The 22,523-nt window shown below is 44.2% G+C and overlaps 1 protein-coding gene across 2 annotated transcripts in view; it reads left to right on the top strand.

Annotated features, from left to right (window-relative positions):
- LCP1 (lymphocyte cytosolic protein 1) overlaps positions 1-13,104 on the top strand; it is a 40,102-nt gene extending 26,998 nt beyond the window's left edge. Inside the window, exons 9-17 of one of the 2 annotated variants that reach the window (XR_012158976.1) lie at positions 213-308; positions 887-1,082; positions 3,780-3,858; positions 4,064-4,178; positions 5,782-5,915; positions 6,742-6,865; positions 8,425-8,549; positions 10,268-10,548; positions 13,065-13,104. Coding sequence is in view for 1 of the 2 variants with exons in the window: in XM_073344553.1 (XP_073200654.1) it covers positions 213-308; positions 887-1,082; positions 3,780-3,858; positions 4,064-4,178; positions 5,782-5,915; positions 6,742-6,865; positions 8,425-8,549; positions 10,268-10,400 (1,002 nt within the window). In the remaining variant the exon portion in view is untranslated. Of the gene's footprint in view, positions 1-212; positions 309-886; positions 1,083-3,779; positions 3,859-4,063; positions 4,179-5,781; positions 5,916-6,741; positions 6,866-8,424; positions 8,550-10,267; positions 11,796-13,064 lie in introns of those variants that run through there. The other variant, XM_073344553.1, reaches the window with a different exon arrangement.
- Positions 13,105-22,523: the final 9,419 nt, after the last annotated feature.

The following is a 22,523-nucleotide window of genomic DNA, read 5'->3' on the forward strand; positions in this document are numbered from 1 at the left end:
TGAATTATTTTATAAAACAAACAGATATGCAAACCAGAAGGCATACATGGAAACTGTTAAATGCTTTCAGTTTGTTTAATTTAATTATGTTGTCAAATGGTTGATGTAATAAAAACAAAGCATGCTTGCTCATTGTTCATGGGAAGTATTGGCATGCAAAACCTGGCTTTCGATGTAACTTTCCACCCCTTTAATTTCTTGGTCTGTTGCAGGACTCCAAAGCTTATTACCATTTGCTGGACCAAGTTGCCCCAAAGGGAAATGAAGAAGGTATTCCAGCTATTGCTATTGACATGACAGGATTAAGGGTAAGATGATATACACTAACATTTTTATGACGGTTATCTATAGAACCTAGGAAACATTGAGATGCACTGTAATACCTAAACAAGCAAACGAGATTTACCATTGGAGTGTAATCCTCCATTCAAAAACCAAAAATGCAGAATTAAATTGATATGTTTTAGGTTAGATTGTACTAATGATAACAAACTATCATCCAGCATGAGTTATCACAGAAGCTTTAAAAGCCAACGAACCAGTTAGACACATTAGCAATACTTAACCAATATATGTTTACGGACATTTTTCTGGGTTATTTCTCAAGCTTATCCTATGTGATAAGATTTATCTTAAACATGCATTTTAATGTTGCATAGTGTAGCACATTGATGTTAGGTAAAAGCAAATTTGCAGATATTGACGTGATTTATAATGTGGAAAAGGAAAATGTTATGGATTTAAACAAGAATGTGTTGTAGTTTTTATAGCAGCAGTATGCAAAGAGACAGTACGTACATGTGTATTATGAGTGTGATATTTCAATGCTATTGGATGTCAACATATTTTCATGTTTTTGCTGACTGAGGTGTTTGATATCTCTTAGGAGAAGGATGACATCCAGAGGGCAGAGTGCATGTTGCAGCAAGCAGAGAGATTGGGCTGCCGGCAGTTTGTTACTGCTACAGATGTAGTCCGTGGCAACCCCAAATTAAACTTGGCTTTCATTGCCAACCTATTTAACAGATATCCTGCCCTCCAAAAACCAGAGAACCAGGACATTGACTGGAGTTCTATTGAAGGTAAGGAAAATACAAATAAGAAGTGGCATCCAACTGAGTCCTCTGACTTTTAACATGTAACTGAGACCTGGTTGGGTAATTCAGATGTTAGCTCAACTTTCTTGTGACATGTACTTAGTGCAACATTAGCCAAGGCAGGTTTGAGGATGGGATATTGCAGTATGTTACTTGCATGTGGCTTCAGAATATAGTTGATTCCCTTCACTGTAGGTGGATTTGTTTGAATGCATTATGGCTTTATGTCTCCTTCGTTTGTCTAGACTAGGATTCATAGTCCTGTTTAAATTAGAGTTAATTGACTAGGGAGGTTGTGGAATCTCCATCATTGGAGATTTTTAAGAGCAGGTTAGACAAACACCTGTCAGGGATGGTCTAGATCAGGGATCTCAAACTCAAATGACCACAAGGGCCACATGAGGACTAGTACATAGGCCCGAGGGCCGTATCACTGACACCCCCCACCGCTGCCCCCGGCCCTGTCCCCACTCCACCCTTTCTATGAGGCCCCGCCCCTGCCCCACCTCTTCCCACCCCTTCCCCACCCCCATTCCAACCCCTTCCCCAAAGTCCCCACCTGAACTCCACCCCCTCCCTGTCCCTATTCCAACCCCTTCCCCAAATCCCTGCCCTGCCCCCCTCTTCTCCGCCTCCTCCCCTGAGTGCACGGCTCCCTGCTCCTCCCCACTCCCTCCTAGAAAATGCTAAGTGCCGCCAAACAGCTGTTTGGTGGTGGGAAGCGCCTGGAGGTAGGCAGAGGAGCCGGGACACAGCGCGCTGGGAAGGACGGGGATGGCGGGTGAGGGGAGCTTGGTGGCCGCAGGAAATAACTCAGGGTGGGAGGGGCAGTGAGCTTGGCGGGCCGCAGCAAATAACTCCGCGGGCCGAGTGTTTGAGACCCCTTGTCTAGAAAATACTTAGTCCTGCCATGAGTGCAGGCGACTGGACTAGATGACCTCTCAAGGTCCCTTCCAGTCCTATGAGTCTATGATTACCAGTTAACCCAAGTTAACAAACACAATTGCAAATGCTACTCTAGGCACTCCACAAATGATTGTTCCAGTTTTGTGTCCTGGAACAAACATTTATGGGATGTCTGGACTAGCATTTACAATTATATTTGTCAATTAACTTGATTTAACTAACAAACAGTTAAGTTAAAACAAGAGCAAAAACTCTAGTCTAGACAAATCTCTTATGGAGTTATTATAAGAAAGGCACAGTTCGCTTTGTTGCACATCATGCCTCCTTTCTGAGCTAAGTGAGTTCTTGTCTTCTGTGGCACTTGAGCCACCTAAGCTTATTGACTTGAATGACTTCAATATCTGTGTGGCTTATAGTTATTGTGAGCTGACCTTAGTTATTTTATCCACTATGACAACTTGGAAATGCCCATTATAAACTTATTTCCTTTGTATTTAAACCTCCTAAAAAATTGTGTTTGGACTGAAACTTCCTGCTTGGTCTCAGCCCAAAGTTGAATTTTTTTGGGAAGAGGTTCTGCTTGGACATTTTTAAGTTAAATGAGCAGAAAAAAAGTATAATTTTCCCTCTTTGCTAATATTTTAGAGACGTTTTCTGTGCACAAATAACTCTCAAACCTCTGAATGCAAAACTTTAAACTTTGCGTGTGTCTAGACATCAATCAGCAACAGTCACTGATAGCTTTCTGAAGAATTCTAAAATATGGGTAAATTATAATCAATGAAAAGCAGGCTTTTGCACATGCTTAGTGTGACACTTCTATTAAATATTGTTGTGTAGCTGACAACAACAACAACTAAGGAGTCCTTAAATGCAATTTCACCAGTCTACAGTAGCAGCGTGGTTTTGCAAAGTGCTCGTCTTTCTAGCCCAATGCAGCAAAATAAATCATGTGCTCAAAACTAAGCATAAGTATATGCATTTCTTCACACACTGCACAGTCAACCTGTGGAATTCTTTGACGGAGGATGCTGTGAAGGCCAAGACAATAACAGGTTAAAAAAAGAACTAGATAAATTCATGGAGGATAGGTCCATCAATGGCTATTAGCCAGGATGGGCAGGGATTCAAAACCATGTTCTGAAGTGTTCCTAGCCTCTGTTTGCCAGAAGCTGGGAATGGGCAACATGGGATGGATCACTTGATGATAACCTGTTTTGTTCATTCCCTCGGAAGCACCTGGCATTGGCCAATGTCGGAAGACAGGACGCTGAGCTAGATGGACCATTGGTCTGACCCAGTATGGCCGTCTCTTATGTTCTTATGAATAGTCCTATTGAAGTCAGTGAGATTTTTGTGTGTGCTTAAAGTTAAGTAAATGCTTTGCTGGATTGAGGAAGAATGCTCAGCTCCATACAAGATAAATCTCTTAGGTGGTGTGACTGCAGATGGCAACCCTTCATAAATCTGTATTTTTGATTGCTTCTAACTTTCTCACAAAGCTCATGCTGAAATGTCTCATGACTCAACACAGACTAAAGTTGAATTTCTTAAGTAAGTTTGAGAACAATCTGCTCGAATATGACAATGCATATAGTATGTACAGAACATTACCTACTGTTTTGTATTTTTGTATTTCACTGCCTGTTGATATCTCATGCTACATGTCATTTTAGTATACAGTAAAATCTGTGTTTATATTTTCCTTGTTGTAAAAAGTTTGTTTCACTGAAGTCTTGTCTTGAGGATCTGTTGATTGATATTTTATTATTTTAGGTGAAACAAGGGAAGAGAGGACATTTAGGAACTGGATGAACTCCTTGGGTGTTAGTCCCCGTGTCAATCATTTATATAGGTAAGGAAAGTTATCCTTCCTTTAGATGACTAATGTGATCTACGTCTTAAGAAAAAAATGTTTCTAGAAAACATGAACACATTGCTAGTCCTTATGAAAACAGACGCCTCCGTTTCATTCTTTAGGAAAATGTGATCGTTCTAGTAATGGTTAAATAGGATACCTTGCTCACATTATAAGGCACAATATGTTTCCATTGTTTCAGTGACCTGTCAGATGCCATGGTTATCTTCCAGCTTTATGAAAAGATTAAAGTGCCGGTAGACTGGAACAGAGTGAACAAACCACCATACCCTAAGCTGGGTGGTAACATGAAGAAGGTAAAAAAAATGGCATGGTTCTTATGAGGATATCTATTCCATTTCAGAGTAACAGCCGTGTTAGTCTGTATTCGCAAAAAGAAAAGGAGTACTTGTGGCACCTTAGAGACTAACCAATTTATTTGAGCATAAGCTTTCATGAGTATCTGATGAAGTGAGCTGTAGCTCACGAAAGCTTATGCTCAAATAAATTGGTTAGTCTCTAAGGTGCCACAAGTACTCCTTTTCTTATTCCATTTCATCTACACTACTGCTTAAGTTGATGTAAGTTACATTGCTGGGGGGGGTGTGAAAAAAGTGTACATCAACCTAATGCTTCCACCTCTCGGGGAGGTGGAGTACTAAAGTCGATGGGAGAGCGATCTTCCATTGACTTATCACGTCTTCACCAGACTCACAAAATTGACGCCACTGCATTGATTTAGTGGGCCAGTGTAGACAAGCCCATAGAGAGAAATGGAACCATACATCCCTCCACTCATTACATATTGACTATGCACATGTTCGAAAATGAAACTGAGTCCTTAATCAACAAATTACAAAGTGTAAAGTATGATTTGCCTTTGTTACTGTGAGTTACATTTTCAAAGTCTTCTCAATCTGACCTCCTTTTGTGTGTATGTAATTTTGCACCTGCAGACACGAGCATTTGTATTCTTTCAAATGCAAACAATAGCATGTAGCATCTGCATGTGACAGATGATTGTGCTTAAAAATGTCTGTGTAGGGACTTGCATGTGCCAGCAGACATTGTTCTCAAGTCATAAGTAGATCCAACCAAATTATAGTTTTATAGTCTAATCAGTGTCTATTTTCCATGAGTTGTCTAATAAACTCAACAATGTTTCACCAGCTGGATGGATGGTCAAACATTATTTTTGATATCAAGATACTTGACATTTTTCTATCAATCTTTAAAAATGTATTAGTGAATAATTTTTCCCACTATCCAATTCGCTCTAATCACAAGTCCCGATTTATGTCCATGATGAGTCATGTGACACCCACATTCATTCCAGCCCTCCAGATCACCTCCTACCACATGTAAGAAATAAGCAGATTTTAAACATTCCTGACATAGATACCTGACAAGCTGGCTAAGAGTTTCCCTCTGAATCTCCACTAACTACCCAGCTTTCTCCCAGCTACCTCAGTGAGGAATTTTGGTCTGGAACATTCCCATACTATTTTTGCGTGAAACAGCACAAGGTGATTAAAAGACCTGAAACATTAAGTCTTAGGGGCTGAAAACCACAGTTATTGTCCCACACAATCACTCTGCGCTGCTGGAGGTGGGCATGATTGCACAGTGCTGTACACTGTGTCTCCATATTTCCTGGTCTGTGTGATGGCATTTAGGCTCTGATGATATACAATAGCATTTCTATGTTAGATTTGTCTAAGGTGCCTATCCCCATAGTATCTAAGGGCCAGATGCTAAATATGGCCAAACCCCTGTACCCACATTGGATGGAGCTGCCTGCCTGGATCCATTGGCAGGATCTGGCCTAAGTTCCCTGTAACAATTAAAGATAGCAGGAATGCCCTGAACAGCAACTTTGTCACATTTCCGAAGCACACTAATTGACTCTGTCATTAACAGCTTGAAAACTGCAACTACGCAGTGGATCTGGGAAAGAATCAAGCCAAGTTTTCCCTCGTTGGAATTGCTGGGCAGGATCTCAATGAAGGAAATCGCACACTAACCCTTGCCTTGATCTGGCAGTTAATGAGAAGGTACGCTCGTTGAACATATACAGACTGCTGTTCTGGTACGGAGAGATTCCATGGAAATGGAGTGCCAGCACTCACCAGTGAACAGGAGGATCAATACCATTATTATTATTATTATTCCTATTGTCTGTATCGCACCATAAGTGTTCATTGCCCTTCACAGACAATAATTAAAAGGCAGGTCTTTGCACCAAGAAAGGAGAGATAGAAAACATTGGAAGGTCAAGGGCTGAAACAGTAGTTAGAAGTCCTGATCTTTGCTTTCTGTTATGGAAACACCTTGTTAGATCCTTTAGGGATGTCGTGGATTTTCCATCCCTTACAGTTTGTAAGTCAAGACTGGGTGTCTTTCTAAAAGGTAGGCTCTAGCTCAAACTGAAGCATTTGGCTTGATGCAGGAATCTCAGGGTGAGATTCTACGGCCTGTGTTATGTAGCAAGTCAGACTAGATGATCACAATGGTCCTTTCTGGCCTCAAAGTCTACACATCTATTATTATTTTTAGATACTGTGGGCCTGAGTCTCCTTTACGCTACGGCCCCTTTGCACCACTCAAGCCATATAAAAGGGCCTTAACGTGGTAGTGAATGTAATTTGTACCTATTCTGAAGCCCCTTGATGCTGCCGGAGCACTGTTAAGGGGCCTTAGTGTAAATGAGACTCAGCCCTGTAGTTTGTATAAGTTAACATAACATGAGAGAACAGAATCAGTTGTGAGTGAAGACTGCAGCATTTGGCCCTAGTCAGGTTTTACAGGTACACCATGCTACAATGTCAAGCTTTTTATAAAGCATGAAGTAGTAATCAGCATTTTGTCCTCTGTGTTAAGGTACACGCTGAGTATCCTGGAAGATATTGGTGGTGGACAGAAAGTCAATGACGACATCATTGTCAACTGGGTAAACGAAACACTGACTGAAGCTGGAAAAAGTTCCGTCATCAGTAGTTTCAAGGTACAGTTTTTCATGATAAGTCTCTGTTTTGGGACCCCGGCTGGTTACATGTGTGTACTGTTGTTTATTTTTCACTGCATTTTCAAGGGATGTTCAGATCTGGGGGTTCGGTTCAGGCTCATCTCTAGTTCAAGTAGAAAAAGACTTTTTTTAAAATTACTGTGTTTATGACATTCAAAAGCTGAAGCCTTATAACCTGCTTGGATCCATCCTGAAGGGACCTTTATGCCAAGTGAGGTGACAATGAGAGTTTTAATCTCTGACCGTTATTGTCAGCCTCGCACAGCTGGAAAGTCACTTCATCAGTGAATGGGGCGGTAGTGAGCCAGTGAATGGCACAGTAATGTCTTATATAGCGCAGTTGTAGCCATGTTAGTGCCAGGATATTACAGAGACAAGTGGGTGAGGAAACATCTTTTATTGGGCCAACTTCTGTTGGTGAGAGAGAAGAGCTTTTGAGCCACACAGAGCTCTTCTTCAGGTCTGGGAGAGCAGCCTGGTGAAGCTGGGAGTTCCTTTCCCAGACCTAAAGAAGAGCTTTGTGTGGCTCAAAAGCTTGTCTCTCTCACCAACAGAAGTTGGTCCAATAAAAGATGATACCTCACACAATGTCCTGGTATTCTGTGGTCATCATAGTTGTTCACGGCATTCAATTTTTGTGACACAAAATCATTGCCTGTAGATCAGGGGTGATGGATTCTTCCTAAAAGTGTGTGTGTGTGGCGGGGGGACAAATCCCCGCGCCCTCCATGGCCTCACCCCTCCTTTTGCCTCTGAGCCCGCGCGCCCCCCCCCCAGCCAAGCCAAAAGCTGTAGCTGAGTCAGAAAGCCCGGGCCCCTCCACCTGCCCAAGGTGGGGGGCCCAAAAGCAACCCCCAATCCATGTCCCTTCCCCCTGGGCCCTCTGTCCAGGACTTGTGGAGGTTCTGTGGCTTCCCACAGCTGCCTGTGTGGCTCTTATCCTGACTCAGCTCCCGCTTATGGGCTGGCCTGGGGGTGGGGCCTTGGGGGCTGAAGAGCTGCAGCCAGGCCATGGTAAGAGCCACCGGGGCAGCTGCGGGGAGCTGCGGACCTTCCATCTGCCCTGGGCGGACACGGGTCAGGGGCTGCTCTCGGGCCCCTCCACCTAGGGCAGATGGAGGGTCCATGGCTCCCCCCACAGCTGCCTGGGCTCCCCAGGAAGCTCTTATCCAGGCCAGGCTCCAGCTTCTGGCCAGCTGGGGGCGGGGCCTCAGGGGGAAGATGAAGGGCAGAGGTCTTACCCCCCATTCTGGCGCCCCTGCTATAGATACAATAACATTGTGACATGTATATTGAAATGGAGCGCCAAGATAACCATGCCGGGGTTATTGTGTGGCCATTGCAGCTACTTTTGACTCCATCTCACCTTTCTCTTCTTCTGCCCAACTCCTGCTGGACAGAATTCCTGCTGCTTGTTGCAAAGTTCTAAACAGTATGTCGTTTGAATGACCCATCCACTGTCCTTGAGCCATGATTATGGCTTTGTAGGACATATGTCAATCTGTGTTTGTGTCTAACTGTATTTTCCCTCTGTGCAGGACAGCAAAATCAGCACAAGCATGCCAGTCCTGGATCTCATTGATGCCATTCAGCCAGGTTCCATCAAATATGACCTTCTGAAAACAGAGGACTTGAATGAGGAAGAGAAACTTAATAATGCTAAGTATGTGCATGCCATGGGACACTAGGGGTTGCATTACACTATGTTTGTTCTTCTTGAAAAAAAGATACTCACACTGTCTGTTTTTAATCTGTATTTCATCTCCCCCTCCCAGCTGTTCTGTTCCTTTCACTGCGTCCTACACTTGTGTCTCTTCACATGGCCCCTTTCTCCCCCTCTCCTCATGTTCATGTTTCCCTGTTACCTACTTCTCTTCTCCTTCACATGCGTCCTTGCTATTTAGTTCTGTTCTCCTCTGCTTCCCTCAGCATGTTGCCCCAGCCCTTTCTCACTCTGGTGGATGGCAGCTCCAGTCCCACTGGTGAATCCAGGCCCTGAGGGCCACTCCTGTTGGCTATCCCCCTCCTCTGTAGCAGCACCCCCTGTAAAGGTAGCCAGGCTGGCTCTTCCTTCTTGCTTCCAGCTGAGTTACAGGTTTATGTTCTTTGTGGTGAAGTGCCTAGACACCAGTAGAAGTGACTGGAAAGACAGTGGAGAGCCACCACCATCTGACCAGCCTGTTCTCTGCAGGTCACCAGTGCTCCCATGGGCCTCAGGATGGGAACTGCTATACTACAGGAGTGGAATTAATCACAGATATATTTCCATTTTAAAACAAAATACTTGAAATTCAGCACTTCCTTCCCCTACCTGTCAAGTCTCTTCACCAAAGGAAAACTCCAGCTGGCAATAAAGGACCAAATTCTGCCTATGCAGCCTCACTGAAGTCAAAGTGATTGCAGCCGACATAAATCAGGGAAGAGATTGGCTGACAGTTTTTCTCTTTATGTAGCATTAATAAACTGTACTTATGTAAAACAGGAACCAAAAAGTATTCTAGGAATACCACCCTCACCTCTGACTCCTTCATCTCACAATAGATGTATGCTCTGCTGTCTCCTGTCCTTTAATCCCACCTATAACTACTGCCTAATGGATTCACTTCTTCTCTAGTGTTTGGAGGCACTCAGATATGATCGTGATGGGGGGCCATAAAAGTCCGTAGATAGAAGCTTATTGAATACTCTGCAGTTGTTGCCTCACGTACCTCTAACTCCATCTTCAGTCCCTTCTGGTTTGGCTTCCAACCTCTCTGCTCCACTGAAACTGCTCACACTAAGGTCTCTAACCTGATCCTGGCCAGATCTCAGGGTCCCTAAGCTATTCTCATCTTCTTTGACCTTTCCTTCTGCTTTTGACACTGCAGATCACTCCCTCCTGCTTCCCAGATTATCCTCCCTAGACTTTTCCCAACACTCGTTCTCCCTGGCCATTCTTTTTGCATGTCTTCTGATGTATCATCCTCCTCCCTTCTGCTATGTCCCATGTGAGTCCTACAGGTCTCTGTTCCCTCCTCTTCTCACTCTACCTCCTATATCTGGGTGAACTCATCAACTCACAAAACTTTAACTACTACTATCCATATGCCAACTACTCACAAATCTACCTTTCTACTTCTGGTCTGTCTCCCTCCGTCTAATCTTGAATCTTGGCTTCACTCTCCGACATCTGCATCTAGACATCTTGCCACCACCTTAAATTTAATATAGTTCAAACCAAACTCATGATCTTTCATCTGAAACCTTGTGCACTCTCCTGTTCTCTGTCACTGTTGAACTCACCTCCATTCTACTGTTTATATGTATGAAGCACAAGAAGTTGTTAAATAAATTGATTACTAAGGTTGCTTCTTACATTTCTTTTAATTTTTTCCACCATAGATATGCCATCTCCATGGCAAGAAAAATTGGAGCAAGAGTCTATGCCCTTCCAGAAGACCTGGTTGAAGTAAAACCCAAAATGGTCATGACTGTGTTTGCTTGCCTTATGGGAAAAGGAATGAAGAAAGTTTAAGCCATAAAAGACTGATACTCATGACTGGTATATGCCCCCTGACTCCCTCAGACTGAATGTTCCTCATAGACTCAGATATCAAGGAAATATGCAGACTCGGTGCTTTCCAAAGCATGAATGCTAGACAAGGTTCCAAATCATATAAAAGGTGACATGCATATTCAGCAAAGCAATCTACGATGTTCTGTATGGAACAGCAATGTGCTTGATTTCTTTGCCACATTATCCCCTTTGCTAGATGTAGCCTTTTCTGCTTCCTGAATATGTTTCCAAACAACACAAGCTTTACATATGCTGATATTAATGGCTGTTAAGGCATTGTCTGGAGGTCACCTGGCATTTTTGTTTTGGGAGCAGGATCAGGTTTACAGCTTTTTCAGGATTGTGAAATATTACATTAACTCTGTTATGGGTGTTCATGCTTGTGACAAATACTATATGCTTTCCTTCAGCTTGTACCTGGAACTACAAAAGAGATTTCCTTAAGCCAATGCAGGTACTGCATAGTGTCCTTATCAGTGTTTATTTTTCTGCGATAGTAAAATCCACTTAGTTGGGAAACTCTTCTGGCAACACAAGTGCTAATTAAGGGCCCTATTGTGGTGTACTTATCCAGACTAAGTAGTACTTTACACAGTGAGTAGTCCCAGTGATATCAGTGGCATTACTTGCAGAATATAACATTAATCATTGAATAAAAGTCTGGCCCTCAGAGCATCCTAATTCTGTGAGACCTTCACAGCCCATGTTGTGCAAGATGATCATTCATTTTTATTTCATGACATGCTTTAAAAATAAGCACGTTACGAAGCAAGAACATCCTTAAAAATGAATTCTGTGCTAAAGAACTTAAGGAGAGGTCTACTCAAGTAGCAGCTGGGACCAGAGTGAAGTGAACATAAGGCCACATAGTGACAGATTTATTTATCAAACAATAATTCAGCCCTGCTAACAACTTCGAACAGGCTTGCAGACAATAAAAGGTATGCTACTGAACACACAAGGGGCCAGGGTCCTGATTAAGCAAGGCAGTTCAGCATGTACGTATCTTAATTAGGCACACGTTTAAGTGCTTTACTGAATTGGGGCCCATTTCCTCAACTGGGGTAAAAAAGCATAGCTCCCATTGACTTCAACAAAGCTCTGTCAGTTTATTCTAGCTGGGGATCTAGCCCTATCTGTTTCGAATAAATGAAATACATTGCACTGAATCTATTCTTTGGCATGTGGTATTCATGGTTATGCTCATTAAGTGCATTCTACTGTAGTTCAAATGCAAAAGAAGAGAGTTTTGCCTTAATGCACATTCTTTCCCCCTGCGAAATTGCCTTAATGGAAAATAAATATACAGTGATGTGAAAAGCCTCTCTAAATAAAACATTCTACAAGTCAAAATGTAAGGCTTTTCCTTTCAGTGATGTATGTGCTAATGGTGTGATAAGTACTGTATGCTTGTGCAACTGAAACATACAGATTTTTAAACAAACTCTTGGAACTCAATATATGTAGACTTGCACCCTGGACTTGTACAGCATTATATAATTCACCACTCAGTACCTTCCCACCTTATGGACACTAGCCATCAACATTAACTTTACTTCTTTGTTTGTTTTGTAATGGAAATATGCTGTTGGGTGTACAATATTGATTAGAAAGGTTAGTTTCTGCCACCGGTATTCATCTGGAGTAGTAACTTGCTCCTGACCAGATTCTGCTCCCTTGCTCATATTGAGTACTACCTTACTCTCTGAGTGGGCCTAATGACTTAAGTGAGATGGTTTGCCTGGTAAGGCATGGCAAAAGGATAGCAGAATCTGGTTCTTTGTGTTTAGTTCTTTTGATTGAAAAGGGAATGCTGATGGAATCAAGTGCAACTCAGTGTGGGTAAGGGTTGCAGAATATGGCCCTAACTGTATAGTAAAGATTTTGAAAGGTACATTTCATTACGTCATTATATATCCCATCATGTGATGTGCTGGTAGAGCAGAAGAACATTTTTTAATGAAGCGTTTAGGTATGATTGACATTATGAAAAACAGACCTCATCCCAGCCACTTCTGAGCAGGGAGGACAGTATTGGTCCACAACCCCACCTCAGGCCCCTAGTTCCCATGCAGGGAGTCAACAGAGGGTCTTATCCCACCCCCTTATTCCTCTGCACAGAAGCATAATTTGGGGAATCACCGGTTCTCAAACCCAGGTCCACAGGCAACCCTGGTAGCCCAGCTGTCATCCAGCAGCATGCTAGTAGCAGCTAGTCTGAGTGATTAATGGAACCTAGACCCACCAGAGGCACCACCCACAGGAGTCCTGACTGGAGGAGTGTGCACTCCCACTGATGGGTCTGGCTGTGCTACTTAAGCCAGAAAGAGGCACAGAAAATTGTCTGTGCAACTGGGTGAGTTCCTGGCTGGCTGCTACACTGGACCCTGCCTTCTCACCTGACTCCCAAGCCCTGATTCCCTGTCTGGTGCCTGCTTTCTTGCTGTGTTCCTGATCCCTGCCTCTGTTCTTACACTCCAGCTCTGAACCTTGGCCCTGGTATTCAGCCTCTGACTCCAATTCTGACCTTTGGCTCTGATTCCTGGTTCTGATTCCAGCTTGATCCTTGACTCTGGCATCTGGTGTCTGCCTCTGGTTCTGACCCTAGGCTCTGTTTTCCAGCTCCTGACTCCTGCTCTGACCACTAGGTCAGACTGTCTACCTCCCGATCCCTAACAGTTTGCATGGACCTCTAGCCTCCCAGAGTCGACTCTGCTGGGAAAGATGCAAGCAGAAGAGCTCCCCCACTACATGGGTGCCAGAATCACCAAAGCAGGTAGCCTGCCATCAGGCAGACAACCAAGTGATGCAGGCCCAAATTACACAGCTGACAACCGAGAACCAGATGTTACAGGAACAAGTACTTCAGCTTTGTACTGAGAAGTCTGCACTTTGGACCTGGCCTGCAGCATTGCTCTTTGATCCAGGACCTGTGATTCCCCTGTCAGAACCATCAGAGAGTCCAAGGTTTCATGAACCACTGCTGCTTCTTGTTCCTACTTCACCTGCAAGTTTACTTTTCCAATAGGCCAAGGTAGGGCTGGTAATTAGCCTGTTGACTGGGGAAGCATTGGCCTAGGCCTTCCATTTATGAGAGGAGACAGTCCAGTATTAGCCAATTGGAATGCCTTCCTAGGGTCGAGCCTGACTATCTTTGACAAGCCCTATCGTGCTTCCTAGGCCAAGGCTGCCCTATGGAAACTCAAGTGGGGGCAAGGCATAGCTGCCTCTTACATGGTGCATTTCTGTCAACTCCTATCAGACACTGAGTGGAACAAAGTGGCCCAGCTGTAACAAATCCGATGAGGCCTACAGGAGGAGGTTAAGGACAAGCCGGCCCAAGTAGAAACCCAACAGGTGTGGATGCCTTCATTGACCTTGCTATTTAGATAGACAATTGTTTGTGTGAGCGGCAGGAAAAGAGGGTTGTCACAGCCACCTAGCCCATGGCCCCTGCTGTCAAACCCTGCTCAGCACACTGTGCTGATGCCAGTAGACCAGACTTGTTGGTAACTTACCCCTGAGGGAAAGGAACAATGACGACACCTCAACTTTTGCTTCTAGGCCACCCCATCTCAGAGACTCCTAGACTTTTAGGCCAGAAGGGACCATCATGATCATCTAATCTAACGTCCTGCACATTGCAGCCACAGAACCTCACCCACCCACTCCTGCAATAGGCCTATAATCTCTGGCTGAGTTACCTGAAGTCTTCAAAACTTGATTTAAAGATTTCATGGTACAGAGAATACACCATTTACTCTAGTTCAAAGCATGGCCCATGCAGCAGAGGACAGTGGCCCTCTCCCTCCCTTCCTTCCCAGGTCTCTCCATCTGCCTTATGCAGAACCCAGCCCAAAATGAGACAGGAAATGAGCCGGCCCAGGCTTGGTAAGTGAGGGCTGGCTTGGGCATCACAACACACCACCAAATCTCCAGCCGCAGTCTTGATCAGAACACACCCTGGGTCCCACCAGCTGACTCTATGCCTTCAAGTACTGACCTGATTACATATTCCTGGACAGTCCAGATGACTTCCTGTGCAGTGGGCCCTCACTGACACAGGTGCAGCTGATAACTGTATGGATATGGTGATAACCTGCAACCTGCGAATCCCCCTATAGACCCAGTCTGCCCTGGACCTGGGAGACATAACTGATGGGTGCCACATATCCTCAGGGCTGGTGACCATAGAAACTGTATCTTTGGAGGTTCAGCACCGGGAAATGCTGCAATTTCATGTGATCCACTCCTGAGCCTAGGCATCTCCTGGCCGACCCTCCACAACCCTCTTGTCCATTGGCAGGAACAAAGGGTCAGTTTTCCCGAGGAACTTTGCCAACAGCATTGCTTGTTAAAGCCAGTGTGGGGGCATGCACCTGTCCTTGGTGGGACTCCAATGGAGGTGACTGGCCTGCCAGGGCTGTCGCTGATTCTGCACCCTAACTCCCTTTTAAATATGGTGACTTTGCTGATGTATTCAAAAAGAAAAATGCTGATTCCCTGTCTCCACAAGTGCCTTTGTGACTTGCAACCAGGGGTGATGATTCCGTTTGACCACGTTTATGCCATGTCAGAGCCTGAGTTGGTTATTCTATGCAGGTATCTCCAGCAGAACTTGGCTAAAGGATTTGTTTGTCAATCCACCTTGCTCACCAGGCATCTGTTCTCTTTTTAAAAAAAACAAAAGCAAACATAAAGATGGTTGTTTCTGCCTCTGTTTTGATAACCAAGCCCTGAACCAGATAACTATAAGGAATAGATTCCCCTCTAGCCCTGCACCCCAAACTGTTGGATCATCTGGGGGCCCCTTGAATATTCATGAAACTGGACCTCCAGAGAGCGTATAACCTCATATGCATCAGAGTGGGAGGGGGTGGAAGACCTCCTTTTGGAACTGCTACAGCCATTTCAAGTATCTCATAATGCCATTCAGTCTAAAGAACTCCCCTGCCACATTCCAAAATCTCATCATGTATTTCGGGACATCCTGGACCAGTATGTGGTAGTGTGTCATGATGATATACTTGTTTTCTTGGACTGTCCTGAGCAATATACCATACTTGTCTGAACCCTTCTGGAGAGACTTTGCCAACGTGCCCTATATGCCTCTTTGGAGAAGTGTGCTTTTGACCACGCCTCTATAGAATTTCTGGGGATTAGTCTGTCTCCAGAGAGTTTCAAAATGGACCTATAAAAAGGAAGAAGTGGTTCGCAACTGTGCAACACCAACGGTTCTTGGGCTTTGTGAACTTTTACCATAGTTTATTCCAAGGTTCACTGTGCAAATCTCACCCCTTCTCAATCTGTTCCATAAGAACACCAAGTTCCTTTGGTCTCTGGAGGCTCAGCATGCTTTTGAGAAACTAAAGCTCGCATTCACTACCGCTCCTGTATTGGTCCACCCTGATACCACATAAGCTTATGCCTCTAATGTGACCATCAGAGCGGTGCTCTCCCACTGGCACAGTCCCCAGAAGGTGCTACATCTATGCACCTTCTATTCTAGGAAGCTTACTCCTAGGGAGAAAAATTCTGGCAATTAAAATAAACTTTGAGGAGTGGTACCACTACCTTGAAGGAGTTTGGTGTCTAGTTCAGGTTTATGCCAATGATAACAACTTGGAGTACTTACACAGGGCCAAAACCCTCAACCAGTGACAGCTTCAGTGGATTCTATACTTTTCCCATTTTGACTTTATCTCCTTCTGCCTGGGATCGTGGAATAGCAAGGCTGACATGCTGTCCTATAAAGGGGAGTACTGTGTTGATCCAAAGAGGCCTAATCAGGAAACCTCCTGCATCCTTAAGCCCCATAACTTTCTTGGCGCAATAGTCAGCCACGATTTGCTTGTCCTAATCCAGGTTGCTGCTATCACAGGGACTCCCACTGACAAACATGAAGCTATAAACTAGGAATCACACGACACCTGGAATGGACTAACTTTCACAAAGGAATACATATACCTTTCCGCTGGACTTCCACAAGTTGCAACTGTGCCACAATTCCCCCTGGGTGGGGCATTTCACTCGCTCTAAGACCCAGTATTTAGCATCTTGTTCCTTTTGGTGCCCTGAATGAGAGCAGTGACAAGGGAATGTGTTGCCTCCTGCAATGTATGCACCCACACCAAGATGCTGTGCAGTAAACCCCTCGGATTCTTTCAACCCTCTAGAGACTCCCCCTGGATTCTGCAGGGCATTTTCTCTATACTTCATCATGGAGCTACTTGAGTCCAAGGGGTATATGACAATTTTGACAGCTGCGGATCATTTCACAAAGATGGCTCACTTTATTCCCTGCACCCACCTGCCCTCTCTTCCAAGGAAGCCCCCAGCTATGGGTTAACCAGGTTGTCCACTTTCATGGGCTCCTGGATCACATCCCTTCCAATCACAATCCACTGTTTCTGGCCTCAAGCCCTCCAAATATTAGGGCCTCACTCTTGCTACTCTTTTGCCTACTACCCTCAAGTGAACTTGAGGAGAGAGTAAATCAAATACTAGAGTAGTCCCTATGGTGTTACATAAATCATCAACAGAATGTCTGGTCCTCACAGTTACCCTAATGTGGAGTTCACACATAACAATGCAGAACATGCCTCTACTGGGAAAAGCCCTTTCTGTAAGGGTCCAGGGTGTAGGTGGTCTGGCCTCGCAGTCACAGCTGAGCTGGGGACCACACATCAGGGATGGTAGTCAGTGAGCAGGAGTCAAAGGAATTGCTAGAGCCAAGTTTAGTAAGCAAGAGTCAGGGATCAGAGTCAGGCCAGAGCTGGAGACCAGAGATCAGAGTAGTAGCAGGCCAGAGTCAGGCTAGGATCAGAGACCAGAAGATGAGGTTAAGTCTGACATCACAGCAGGCCAAAGTCTGTGCAGTTGCCCAGACAACTTCCTGGGGCACCCTCCAGAGTTAAATAGGGTGCTCAGCCAATCAGAGAAATGAAAGGTACTGTCACTCTGGGTCCCTTGGGTGGTACTTCCTGTGGCGTCTGCTCTCCAAAGTGCTCCCTGGCTGCAGCTCTGCAAGGCTTCTTCGTGGCACTGTGGGAATGTCAATTGGCCCAGGCTCTGTAGACTTGGATTCTAATCCATGGATCTTTACACTTCCTTTGCAAATTATGGGGTCCATCCCCTATTCCACCCAGAGTTCCCCATGACCTCCTCCATCCCAGCCGTCTCAGATCGGATATAATGGATCCATTAGACCTAAGAAATGTTAAAGAACTACCTTGAAGAAGCAAAAAAGTGTTACAGGCAATATGTGAGTCCATAAGGGCAGAAGATATGTCTCTCAGCTGAACATTGCGCATGGACAGACCCACAAACTGCACCCTCTGTTCATCAGCCCCTGTTGGACCCATAGACAAATCAACCCTGTCAGTTTTGAGCTCCGCCTGCCTTGATCCCTCAGAATAGACACTTTCTCATACGTTGCTCCTAAAGCTGTGTATAAAAGACTCATTTTCCCATAAAACCCAACCTCCTGCCCATTGCTACACATCCAGGGTCATGACAAGTATATTGTGTATGATGTCCTCAACTGTCAGTCAAGAGGGGCAAGTGTTGGTACTTGATCTATTGGAAAGGCTACGGGCTTGAACAACGCTCCTAGGAGCCTGCAGAGAATGTCCCTGCCCAAGAACTCATGAAAACCTTCCATGAAAGCCTCCCTGAGAAGCCTGGTCCAGTGGCACCTTGAAGGTGTCCTAGGGCAAGGGTGATGTGAGCATCCATGGGTCTTGAACCTGGGTCTCCAGGCAGCCCTTGTATCCTAGCCACCCTCTGGCAGCTTGCTAGTAACTGCTGAGCTGAGTGATTATTGGAACCCTAGCCCCACCAGAGGCACCCTCACAGAAATCTTGATTGGAGGAGTGCCCAACCCCACCGAATGGTCTGGCTGTGCTATGTAAGCCAGAAAGAGGCACAGGAAGTTGTCGGTGCAACTGGGTGAATTTCTGGCTGGCTGCTACATCAGACCCTGCCTTCTCACCCTGAGTCCTAGTTTCTGTCTTCCTGGCCTGATGCTGATCCATGCCTCTGTTCTCTGACTTTTATTCTGGCTCTGACCGTTGTCTTAACTCTCTGACTCTGATTCTGACCCTGGCATTTGGCCTTTGGCTCTGATTCCTGGCTCTGACTCTGGCTTGACCCTTGGCTCCGGTATCCAGCTTCTGACTCTGGTTCTGACCATCAGCTCCACTTCCCGGCTCCTGACTCCTCCTCCAACCACTAGATCAGCCCATCCATGTCTGAGACCTTAACATGTAGATCTGACTCACAGTCCAGCCCATAATGAACAGGAAATGGATCCATTGTTGGGAAATGTGATTTTAAAAGCATCTCCTAGTTATTTATTTTGACCTTTGCATATATTTTGCACATTCAAGGGGACATTTAGGCTGAGTGGTTAATGGAAGTCAGAGAGTGGCGTGAGGCAATAGTGAGTGACTAAGGATAATGTGGCAGGGGGGAACTGGGTGTTCTTTTGCATACTTTCTACTATTTGTTGTTTTTTAAAGGGTAGAATATTTCATAGAATCATAGGACTGGAAGGGACCTTGAGAGGTCATCTAGTTCAGTCCCCTGCACTCTTGGCAGCCCTAAGTATTATCTAGACCAGCGTTTCCCAAACTGTGTTCTATGGAACACTGGTGTTCCACACGATAAGTATAGGTGTTCAGTGAAAGAATCCAGAATTTAATTTTGACTCTTACACTTGATTTTTGTACTACTTTATACGCGCTTTCCAGTTAGAAATGGTTAGTTCAGGTTATTTTAAATTTGTATTTTTGCTTTGTTTTATAAAATAAAATATATTTGAGCATAAATAACGCAATTGTTTATTTGAAAACCAAACGACTACAAAATAATATTATAAGTGTTCCGTAATAGGCTAAAAAGTGTTCCGTGGCCAAAAAAGTTTGGGAAATGCTGATCTAGACCATCCCTGACAGGTGTTTGTCTAACCTGCTCTTAAAAACCTCCAATGATGGAGATTCCACAACCTCCCTGGACAATTTATTCCAGTGCTTAACCACTCTGACAGGAAATTTTTCCTAATGTCCCACCTAAACCACCCTTTCTGCAATTTAAGCCCATTGCTTCTTGTCCTATTCTCAGAGGTTAAGAAGAACAATTTTTCTCCCTCTTCTTTGTAACAACCTTTTATGTACTGGAAAACTGTTATGTCCCCTCTCAGTCTTCTCTTCTCCAGACTAATCAAACCCCATTTTTTCAATCTTCCCTCATAGGTCATGTTTTCTAGACCTTTAATTGTTTTTGTTGCTCTTCTCTGGACTTTCTCTCATTCGTCCACATCCTTCCTGAAATGTGGTGCCCTGAACTGGACACAATACTCCAGCTGAGGCGTAATTACTGTGGAGTAGAGTGGAAAAATTACTTTTCGTGTCTTGCTTACAACACTCCTGCTAATACATCCCCGAATGATGTTCATGTGAGTTCTCTGCTTACACAAACCTATTTAAACCGTATTTTACAAACCTAGTAAAAAAACCAGGGCAAGTCCCAAATAAAAGCTTCCTATGAAAAAGAGCTAAGTTTGCAGATGTGTTGCAGCAGGGTCTAGTGAAGAGCCCAGAACATTACTCTCTCGCTCAAACAGCATGCCAAGGCCACTCACGGACTGCACTATGATACCTCAATGCTTTGCTAGCAGCTCTCAATGCTCCCAATACTAACAATGCAGTAGAGCAAACTAACCACCAGATGGCAATACATCTATCTGGAGTTTTAACACAAATATATGTGTATGTAACCTTGCAACTGTGGAACCATCTGCCATGGGGAGCAGTGGAAGCCCTTCACTTGGGATATTTAAATCTGGACATAAAATTAGCACCTCTCCATGTGCAATCAGCTACAGTACTGCATTGTCAGGGAAATATAGTTAGATGACCCAGCAGATCTTTCATCTCTAACATTTTATAATCTTATGTGAAAAATAAACCTGGAATAGCTACATTATTGTAGAATGATATAAATATTTTCACCTTCACATACAGCAAATGGAACCTCACTAGCTTTTTGCTGATGGACTCAGGTGGTGTCTGAGGTTTTGCTTTGATGGACTGGTAAACGTGGCATGGAATGATGCTCTTAGTCATTACAAAAGGTATCATTCCGTGGCATTTTGATCATGGCACAGAAATTCTGAATTCTTCACTGTCTCTTTCTCCCTACTTTTCTATCTCCCCAAAAGGCAGCAGCTGTCTTTTAGTCTTCACTTCCAAAGCAAGCTGGCTTTGTAAACTGTTTCATGATTGATTTTCAGTGCACAAGTCATCATAATTTAAAAAGATTCAAAAAGGCTTAGACATTTATATGAATAAGAATAGAGCATCAGCAGTTGCGCTAGCTAGGATGAAAATTACAAGGGCTCAGTCAGCATGCTTCAGGGCATAATCTGATCACCAGATGGAGTAAGACAGAAATGTTCCCCCATGGTATAGTAGAGATTAATTAGGTGCATTATGAGGATTTTACACCTTGCTTAAATCATGTGGTCCTGGCTTCTTTCAGAAACAGAATACCAAATTGGATGGATGCTTGCTATGTTTTACTATGGAGGTACCAATGTGTACATCTACATTATAATGACATCAAACCAGAACTCTATTTCTGCAACATTTTGTTCCCGCTCTGAAGTTTGGTAAAGTTTGGATCCAGATATTAACTTTACAACTGGCTCATACATATGTCAGGGCCAAATCAGAACATTAGATTCTGGTTTCTAATGTGTCCAGACTTTGGGGTAATTCAGATCTGAATCCAGATCTGAGCTTGGGCCCATCTCTAAGAGATGCTGCAATAGTCAAAATAAAGGTGACTCTATTGCTGACTATGACAATTTGTACAACATGGGCTATATCTTGCTTTCATTCCATGTGTGGAACCCACAGGCTGTAGCCCGTAACTTTCAAAAATATGTTCAAAAGTCCCAGAATTCTGCATCAGTCGCTTATGTGACTTTGCTAGGTGCACCCAGGGTTGTGCGCTGTCTCGCTACCACCTGCCCTGAGCGTGAGGAAGTCTTGTCTGTGTCTGCTGTGGCTCAGGTCCCTGACTCCAGCAGCCACAGGCAACACAAGCTCTCTCCTCTAGGCCTACACAGGCCCCCACTCTCTCTCTACAGGTTAGCGGTAGGCACACACCAACCACCAAGCCCGCCGAGCATCTCCCTGGAGCATCTATCCCCTGATCCACTGGACACATGCGGTATTTACAGATTACCTCTTCCAAAGAAGCAGTACACCCCAGTTTACCAGTTCGACCTCAGATCATCGCTCCACTACAAATAGATAGCACTTAGATATGTTTTTAGGGAAAACAAGTAAAAGATTATTTAACAAAGTACTGTGTAGAGATTGAAGTGACCAAAGGTAGAAGTATTGGAAACAAATGGTTACATATAAAATAAAATCATAATTTGCATTCTAGACTTACCTAACTAGATACTTTCATGTCTTATAGAGCTATGCTCAACCAAGGTACTTCCAGTGATTTACAGCCAGGCTTGATATGATCTTCCATTCATGAGACAAGACATAACGATAAGTTTGCCTCCTTGGTGAAAGATGCTGGGAGTCTCTTGTGCCTTAGATATAGCAGGACAGTCCTTTATTATTTTTCATAAACAGGACCCCCTTATCCTCCCTTCCTTCCTGCTCCCCTCCGCTGACTGGGTTTTCCTGTGGCTTCCTTTGTTGTCCATTTAGCAATCTTTTGATTAGCATAAGGCTCAGTTTGCAGCTAAACCACACTATGGACAGTACCTAATGACCAGATAGGGAGATAAGCATCTGCTGCACACGGCCATGCCACCTTCTGGTGACCTGCCTTACCGTAAGAACGTAATTTTCAGTATCAATACACAATTTCTTCAATATTACCTTTACATATATTTCACAATGATTATGATGACCAGCAGGCTACTGGCCCTCGGTAGAGACCTCTCATGCCACCCTTTGGTGAACTAACATGTCTATATAGCTGACTCAGGGGATCTCTATTCACCCCAAATGTCCTAAACCAGTTGGCATCAAGAGGTTCCCTGGGTCA

This window comes from Lepidochelys kempii, chromosome 1 (assembly GCF_965140265.1).
Source record: "Lepidochelys kempii isolate rLepKem1 chromosome 1, rLepKem1.hap2, whole genome shotgun sequence".
Classification (NCBI taxonomy): domain Eukaryota; kingdom Metazoa; phylum Chordata; order Testudines; family Cheloniidae; genus Lepidochelys; species Lepidochelys kempii.